The sequence below is a fragment of the Patiria miniata genome, unplaced genomic scaffold (assembly GCF_015706575.1).
Source record: "Patiria miniata isolate m_02_andy unplaced genomic scaffold, ASM1570657v1 HiC_scaffold_1, whole genome shotgun sequence".
Taxonomy (NCBI): Eukaryota; Metazoa; Echinodermata; class Asteroidea; order Valvatida; family Asterinidae; genus Patiria; species Patiria miniata.
In genome coordinates this window covers 27948997-27958458 of record NW_024037047.1, presented here as the reverse complement: position 1 = coordinate 27958458, position 9462 = coordinate 27948997, and the positions used below count along the sequence as shown (strand labels likewise).

Below are 9462 nucleotides of genomic sequence, written 5' to 3'. Positions count from 1 at the left end.
CGGGGGGTTTCAGTCATTCATCGGTGGGTACTTTTCCGGGTTATTGCAAATCCTCCTATGCGGCTCATCAAAAGGACCAACACTGTTAAAATGGGTTTTAAAGTCAATTGGATTTCTGTTGTATACCACCAAAATACTTCGTTCACGCGAAATGTGGAATTTTGCGAGCCATAATGTCATTGCTAGTCTAGCGTAGCACCAATAGTTTCACGGCCATTTTTACCAAGATATGTATTGAATGTTTAACTGAAGTTTCTTTCATATTTCTACTATTATGTACTGCCATGTTTGTCATAGACTTGTATTTATTTTATTTTTCACTCATGATATCTAATTTGAAATATGTAATTCAAGGCTGCAAAACAAGACCTATTATGTATGTTTTAAACCTGTACGCCACTTAACGTCGGGTGCCATATTGTGGGACTTTTAAGCACACTTGGGACGGACGCGTGACACTCCGAAAATTGTTTTTGATATATCGTACCAATGAATAAGTGTAAAAGTTAAAAGATGCGACTCACTGTGACCGAAAGGAATTCAACCATCGCAGGGTACTTGTGATTTCAGAGGGTTTTTTTTACAAAATTGACTCGTGACCATTTCGAACCTTTGGAATGAACAGTATCCAAGATGCACGATATAGCCTAACAAAGGTGTAGATAACTCGTTTGTAATAATTTTGTAATGAGTTGCATCTTGAAGTAAACATTTGCTGGTCTGTTTACATATTGTGTATCCCACCATGACAAACTGGTTTTAGGTTGGCGGACACGGAAAACTATAGTTCCAGAAAAACGGGGGATTTTTTTTAAGAGTTATTATTCCAATTGCATCTGGCCGGTGTCGTGTAACATTTGGACTACGGACTCGTGCTTTGTATTGCGCATGGCGTATGGAACATAATTTGGACAAAGACTGGTCACGTGTGATGTATGAGTCCATATAAGGCAGACCACATTTCATGGGAGTCCAAATTTCATATGACACCGGGTCACGAATACTTTCACACATGTCGCACACGTTCTTAAATTTTGCGCGCTCATTCTGGCAATCCTATTGGTCGAAGAGCCCTGAGTGCGTATGACGACATACGCGTTGTGGACTTCCCTTGGTTATGTATGTGGAATCGTGTGGTTTAGGACCCCGTTCTCATGTAAGAGAACGAAAAGACACTTATGTTTTGGGAATTAATATATACCTAGGTTACACGCCCTATGTTCACACAAGTGTGTATTTGCCTGCAATCGGGGACCTCCAATTGTCCCTGTTTTGTTTGTCCTCTATTGTTCAACGTCCCCTATTGAGAGAAACAAACTCACAGACACATGTGTTTCGACACATATGTTCCGACACACCCCTAACCCTAACCGGAACAGCCAAGTGTATATTTGCCTGCAATCGGGGACCCTGTATTGTCCCTCTTTTGTTTGTATCCTAACTTTTTAGGAAGACCTCCCATATGTTTTGCACACATCGCCAAACTGGGGACCCTTCGGGAATTGGGGACCCTGTTGTCCTCTGTTGTTCAACGTCCTCTATTGAATGCAGAAATAAACTCACAAGGGTGTCGGAACATAGAGCAGTCACCAATAAAACAGTTGGCTATAAGCAGGAAAGTCACTTGATGTGTTTGGAATCATTTGAATAGTTCGCCAAGCTACCATGTTAAATATCAACTGGCTTAATCTTGTGGAAAGAGGGCTGAATTTTGTTTTATGAACGGAACATGTAAAACATAAGAAGTGTCCTAAACAACACGATTACCTAATAATTCATGTCCTTTTCCTGTAGTACATAATATATGAAGACAGATAAAAGAAGGCAGGAGTTATTACGTAAACTATTCGTTCAAGTATTTACGCTACATTTTCTTTTGGGTCTTTCAATCAACTATAATTTGGGAGCATCAGGTAGGCCTATAAGTAGTGCAGTGCAAGCATCGTCTCCTTTTTTGGATTGTAATAATTTTGCAAATGACATAACGAAATAATGTGTTTTGTGGATAAACTATTTTGCAAGTGCAAGACTATTAAAACAATATTGTATGCTTAACAACATGCAGTGTCATTTTAGTCCAAATTCGGAAGGAAAAAGGTGGAGTCGTGTACGCATGACAAATAAAATCATTCGCCGCACGTTATAAATAGGACGAAGTACATGTTCAAAATAAAAACATGAACAATACGTTCCAAATAAAAGAAAGCATCTACTACACGTTGATGAGTCTCCACCAGATGGAGTCTTGTCAAGGGTGCAGACCTGTAAGTAGGCACAGAATATACGCGGCCAAATAACGATTTGCATGCCCTCAGTTTATTTGCTATACTTGTAGGTTTGTTTGTAAAAAAAAAAAAAAAGGATGGGTGGAAGTCATGCACAGGATCGATGCGAGGTCGTATTTTTTTCTGTGAAATTAGGAAGAAATTGGGCCCGAATATTGCTATATTTTGCAATGGAACGCAGGCATCATTTTTCAAAACGTCGATGGGCCACAGGACTACCTTTAGGGGTGATCATCTTTGGATGGAATTTTCTCCCAAAAGACGACATCGAATTACCCCCCGAAAATTCAACAGAAAATGAAATGTTATGAAAATAATAAGCTTTAATTTGATGTTTGTCTCAAACTCCTTGGAGAGTTGTGAGTATTTTTAACACTTTTTGGAAGTACGCGTAATGGGCCTTATTCACGAGTCGGCCATGTTGAATTGAAAGTGAGGTAATGATCTTCATTTTTGGAAGTTGCGAAGAGAAATGAAAGCGAGTACATTACTAAAAAATTCAAGTCTGCTTAAATGAATAATTTAGAATTTGTAATTAAACATTTCCTAATCTAAGCCAGATTAAAAAAAGAGTAAAATAAGGCTGCATAAATAGTCTGGCGCCATCCCATTCAACAGTAAACATTTTATGAAATACATTCAGGGAACACGACAAAAAATGGCTACCTCGTAGATAACGTCCATTTTCACTGAGGGTAGCAGACCAGTAAACAAACTTCCATAGACCCCAATGGTAAATGCTCCCACTTCAAAAATTCGGGGAAAATACTCACAACTCTCCAAGGTGTTCGAGACACACATCAAATTAAAGCTTATTTCATCATCTTTCATTTTCTTTTCAATTTTCGGGGGGTCAACTGATGACTTTTATGGGAAATTTCCATCTGAAGATGATCACCCCTGAAAATAGTCCTGAAGCCCATCGCCATTTTGAAAAACGATGCCTACACTCCATTGCAAAATAGAGCGCTTTTAGGGTCCAAATTACATCGAAATTACACAGAACTGCAAGCTCCCAGTCCTGTGCACGGCTTCCACCCATATTTTCTACAAACTCTCAAGTTCATGGCCCACAGCATGCTCAAATACTGAAGATTTTGAGGGCATGCAAATCGTGATTTGGCCGGCGCAGGCAATTTCGGACCGATTTACTGGTCTGCACCCTATAGTCTGTGGCAGTGTTGTAGTCGAGACCGGATAGTCCGAGACCAAGACCGAGACCTGAAGTTGCGAGACCGAGACCAGCCCCTTCAAGGCGGACCGAGACCGAGACCGAAATGGTCCGAGACCGAGACCGAGACCGAGACCGAGACCGCGACCGCGGATAATAAATAACAATAATCTAAATAAACAACAAGACACTAATTACAGCTGAACAGTCTGTCTTTGAGGATGTGAAGGAAGTGATTGAAAGTTAGGAATCACTTGTACCTGCTTAATTGTGTCATGCGAGTGCTCTTCGTGTTTGCTTCATGCCATAAATTACAACATGGCAACAGAATTTGTTATTGTCACAATCAATTAAAAAATTAGAAACAACCTCATTTAAAGAAGGGAAAAAACTTATTTGATGAACTCCATATATTTTTAAAATATTGTTTAACTACTATAAAGTGTAAATCTGATGAAGAAACTCTAACTTAGGAGTACGACAATTTGTACTAGTTTTTGCAAAACTTGAACATGTTGAAACTTGACAAAAGTAAAAAGTTAAAGGTGGATGTTTCAACTGTTATAGGAACTCGGACCCTAAACTCCATAGCCACCCCTTGGTTTCAGCAATGACCGATATTTGAATGCAACTTTAATTTTACATTGGACCTCCTTGTAAACCTGATTCGAAAGACATTTGGAGCAAGAAAATATTGATTTATTTTTTAAAATTTCAGTCATGGAATATAGATTTGTACATGTAGACCAAAAAATTGAGAGATGGTAGCCAGATATGGATTGGTCTGCCCCCCCCCCCCCCCCCCATCCCTCTGTGATTCTCCTTCCAACCCTGCATGTTTGTGTGTCCCCTACATGTTTGTTTCTTGTTCCTTTGTCATTTACCTCTGAAGAAGGCCTGGCTAAGGCTGAAATGTATTGCCATTTTATTTTTGTTTAATGTCAATAACGTTACATATACTATAGAAGATTGATGAACTATATTTGCCTGATCTATCTTCTGTTAATCTGCCCGCCGTCATCATCGCCATTAGCCTATTTGAGAATATGGCCGACACAACAGAAGGGCGCTGTCACAAACTGAATGTGGTGGGCGAGATGTACTTTTAGGATTCATGGCTCAGTGCGCCTCCTCTCTGTGTTTTGTACCGTGCCAGCGTATCGCCCGCATCGGCTACTTTGCTGGGCAATTTACTTGGATATTTTAGTGATTAACAAGTACGACATATTGCCAATATATTAATAGTTCATTGTGATGGCCGTAAACAGCATATAGCGATTAATGGAACACAATTCTTCTCGACTCATGCAAATGCAATTGACATTTAGGAAGGAGACGAGGCAGGCAATTAGACTCTATTTTTGTGTGACCATGGCAGTAGCTCAATTTGTGTTTATCACAGATGAAAAGATGAATACATGGCGAGTCAAAAAGAAAGTGACCGTATGATAAAAAAAAAATGGCACGTTCCATTGTGTAAAAAATATAATTGGGATAAAGAACATGTTATTGAGTAGTAACTGTGAACATTTCACGTAATGTGCATACTCTATTCCCAAGTCGTGTCTATTTTAATAAAGAGATCACAAAATTCAGCTGTCCACCACTAATACCAATTTAACGGTCTACGAATTGATGAATATCCGTTAATAAATATAATGAAAAAAAAAAACGTTTTCCCGCCTCCACGAGTAAAGGAAAAATTGAAAAGGAAAATAGAAAAAAAATCACCAATATTTCTAGGGAAAAAGATTTGAATTGTTCCCCATATTCAAAATACAAAATCTGACGGTAAAAATAATGTTTCAGTCTTGATTCATAAGATTTAAATCTCAGTTGTATTTGGAATCAGTGAGGATGGCTATAAAGTGCTTGTTTCAACAGATCATCCCACAATAAAAACGAGAAATAAGAAGAGGAGCAATGGTTATTGGACTGTGCCTCACTCACTAGAAAGTGAAGAGAGACATGTCCATAAGCATCACACTGCAGTCACATTTGCCCTAAACTGATTCTTTACTTAATCCGCCCCCTCCCATTTTTTTCGCAGGTCTCGACTCGAGACCAGCCAAAATATCGAGATCAAGACCGAGACCACAGCTCCCGAGACCGAGACCGAGACCGGCAAAAAGTGGTCTCGAGACCGAGACCGAGACCGGTCTCGAGACTTACAACACTGGTCTGTGGGAGTCAATTTACAGGCATAGTGACCGTTTTAGCCGATTTTCGGCTAACTTTGACAGATTTTTTGTTAAAAAAACGAGTTTGACAGAAAATTTGACAGAATGGATTTTGTTTGGCAGAATTCTGGCAGAATTCTGCAAAAATGGTTATTTGACAGAAAAACAGCAAAATTCTGGGGAATTTGGCAGATTTTTGATAAATCTGACAGATTTTTGAAGCGCATTTAGCAGAATTTAGTCATGACCTTACGGTCACCCTGTTTACAGGTCTGCACCGTCAAGCCAAAGAATAAAGATGAGCCGTTTAGGCATTCAGGCCCATGACTGCATGTCATGTTGAATCTTCGAAACAGAAAATATACTGGAGTTGCGGTCCCAATATTTTCTTTTAATAAAGAGTGGCGATACCAACACAATGGACTCTCCTCCTTTTGTGTCTTGGACAATAGACCTTTAATACGCGTACACCCAGGCAAAATTTAACCACAGACCTATAAATTTGCAGCGTTAATCATTTTTTTATAAACTCCTATTGACTTTTTTTTCATCAATAGACATCTCAAATAATATGACAAGTGACGCGTAACAAAATGCATTCCTTTACTTTCATACCGAGCGTGATTAACATGTATTTATCGAGTACTGATGCATGGCAGACACGCATCCCATCGATTGAACCACGTTGAGTATGGGAGGATTCACGAGGAGCGGGTTGGCTAAAAAAAAAAAATAGCCCCAAATATAACGTCATCACTCAATACAGGGTGAGTAAAAAAAATAAACGAAACCCAAATCTCGGGACTATTGGTTTAGTGAAGTTCTGCATGTAGCACTTTCAAAATCTAGGATATGAAAGCCCAATTCATAAGCTTTCTTTTAGTACAAGAATCATTCAAATCACCCATGTACTTTTCATGTTACGGAATTTTAAACACAACCGCCGTTTTAAAGTTTTGTCCACGGATCACAGAAAAAGGTGTGCGATATTTCAGCAAAACGAAAACGATTCACACGCATCCCTATGTGAATTGTTTTCGTTTTACTGAAGGACTTTTCTGTGATCCGTGGACAGAACTTCAAAACGAATGTTGTGTTTAAAAGTCCGTAACTTGAAAGTACATGAGTGTTTTGAAATGATTCTTGTACTAAAAGAAAGCTTATGAATTGGGCTTTCATATCGTGGATTTTGAAAGTGCTACATGCAGAACTTCACTAAAAAAAATTTTCCCGACATGTGGGTTTCGGGTTTTTTTTACTCGCCCTTTATTGCATATCTCGATTCACTGTTTCAGGCCTTTGGTCTTGTATCCACGCCCTTCCGGTTTGAAATTATCTTGGACTTTGCAAAGCCTGGATCTTTCTACTCTAGTTCAGCTTCCTTATATTATCACTCATGTCTGCAAACTATCAAATAAAAATCATCCTTATCTCCCTAACAGGTTTATTGCATATAAAACCATGCCTATGAATCACACAAGAATACTTTTAAATAATTGATTGCAGACAATTTAGGAATTTATTTTACTGAGTACCATTTTATTAGATTGCCGGACAAATATTTTTCTCATAATTTTCTCAAAGCTCCAGGTGGCTGGATTTCATCTAATTATCTATGAATATTTTGCCAGACAACAATTTTCGATATTTTTCCAATCGTATTTTTTCGACTGATACGTTTAATAACAAGAAAACTAAAGCTTTATTGCCATTTTGTTATGCATCTACATTCGGCTGCTGAAAAAAAAACACTTAAATTTTATTTTAGGTTAAGTTTGCGCAAAAGCAGATGAAAGACTGGTTCACGGCCCATACAGGGTGAGTCTAAAAAACGAAACCCAAATGGCCGCAGGACCAATTTTTGAATGAAGTTTTGCCTGTAGCACTTTCAAAATATAGGATACGAAAGCCCAATTAATGAGCTTTCTTTTGGTACAAGAACCATTCAAATCACTCAAGTACAAAGGTTAGTGTTCTTTTAGCAAAACGAAAACAATTCATATGCATCCCTATGAAAATTGTTTTCCTTTTTCCGAAAGAACACTTACTTTTTTGTGATACGTGGACGGACTTTAAAACGGTGTTTGTGTTCAAAATTCCGTGACATGAAAAGTACACTAGTGATTTGAATGATTCTTTCCTAGATTTTGAAAGTGCTACAGGCAAAACGTCATTCAAAAATTGGTCCTGCCATTTTGGTTTCGTATTTTGTTGACTCGCCCTGTATTTTATCGACTCTGATAGTGACGGAAACTAGCCTACCATTCGACTCAACTTTGAGTTATTGTCTGACTTCAATCAATTTGAAAAGTACATGTACAATTATTTCATATAGCTAAACGTGGACTTTTCTTCTTGTCTCATTTAAAAAGTGAGTAACTTTCGTACATGTATTTCAGAAAAATAGCAATTAAGTTTTTGTTTCTGGGTTAAACTTGAAAACAGCACAGACAGAAGTTTTCAATTTATGATTTTTGAACCACTTTCTAAAAATAACAATAGTTTCTGTCTTATGTATCACATTAAAGACTCTAACATCAAAGTATTTACATTCTCGTCAATGTCATTTCTATAGATGTGTTTCGACAAAGTCCACGTATATTGGCCAGAATGAGTTTTTGTTTTGATTCGGATAGCTGTTTGAAATCTGTATAGTCGCAAGGAGACTATTGACCAGTTCATAATGACATTGGGTTCTTAAAAGTGCAGCTGTGGTGCAGGTCGGATGCATATTGCAGGGACTAGATTATCACAATCCACGTCATTCCATTTCCCTCCTGACCATACCTCAGCGCAGTTCTCATAACCTCTGCCGTCAGGTTGGCTGCCCAAATGAGTGTCCCAATTCCTGTACTCCACTTCGTCAGTACCATCCTGACACTTCCAAGTATCTATCCAAAAAATAAAAAATAAAAATAACCATGTAAATAAAAATAGTAAACACATGAGGGTGCATAGGAATCGACAAACAATAATGATTCTTCGAAAGAAACAACGGTGATCTTTTTATTTGTTGAAATTCTGTGTTTGTGTAAGTTTATTTAATCATGAACATTCTTTTTTATTTCTATGTTAAATCATGACACTATGAAATCATGTAATCCTTTGAAATAGACAAACCTTCTTCCTCGAGATCGTTGCAATTGATCCAAAACAAGTCTGTACGCTGTTGCCCCGGCTGTAACACTAGCGTTTTGAGGAAATCAGTTTCCTCATCGGACTGTGGCAAGACCAAGGCACCTCCCATCTTGATGCACTCTTTTTTTGCCTCAGACCAAGTCAGAGGCTCTATGATGGCTTTGTAGTATTTGCCGCCCCACTTGATCCAACTAGAAGGACCCGCCCCTCTAATGGAGGCCTCACACATCTCGTCACCAGCAGTGCAACCCATCATCAAATGAAGGCTTATCAAGCCAAAGATGAACCGTTTACGCACCATGATTTCTCCGGTCTTACCCCACTGGGGTCTAGTGCTGAAATGACTAAACCGCCGCATATCAAGCTCTCGTAAACCAGACTGCATTAAATATGCAGACACGGTACATATAAATACATGTACACAAATACCTAAGATAGTTTACCCATTCCTATTGGTCGAGAACCCGTCACGTGTGTGGTCTTAATCGGTTGATAAAACACCGAGGCTGGCTGGTTTCAAACGCTTTTCCGGGTGTTGCATGAATTTTGGACTCCTTTGAAAATGTGGTCCCTTTTACCCTTATTTTTACCTGCTTTAATTGGTTGAAATACAATCTTCACCTAGACATGCGCAATGACTACCAATGAGTCGATATTTTGAGCGTCATAAATTCACAACACACCACCA

General features: G+C 38.6%; 1 protein-coding gene across 1 annotated transcript; it reads right to left on the bottom strand.

The window, feature by feature from the left end:
• Positions 1–7831: 7831 nt before the first annotated feature.
• On the bottom strand, positions 7832–9135 carry LOC119722127 (lactose-binding lectin l-2-like). Its single transcript, XM_038192204.1, has 2 exons — positions 8757–9135; positions 7832–8527 (listed from the first exon to the last, which is right to left on the bottom strand). Exons 1-2 carry the CDS (start codon positions 9130–9132, stop codon positions 8334–8336), a joined length of 570 nt encoding a protein of 189 aa, XP_038048132.1. The 5' UTR covers positions 9133–9135; the 3' UTR covers positions 7832–8333.
• Between the last annotated feature and the right edge of the window lie 327 nt (positions 9136–9462).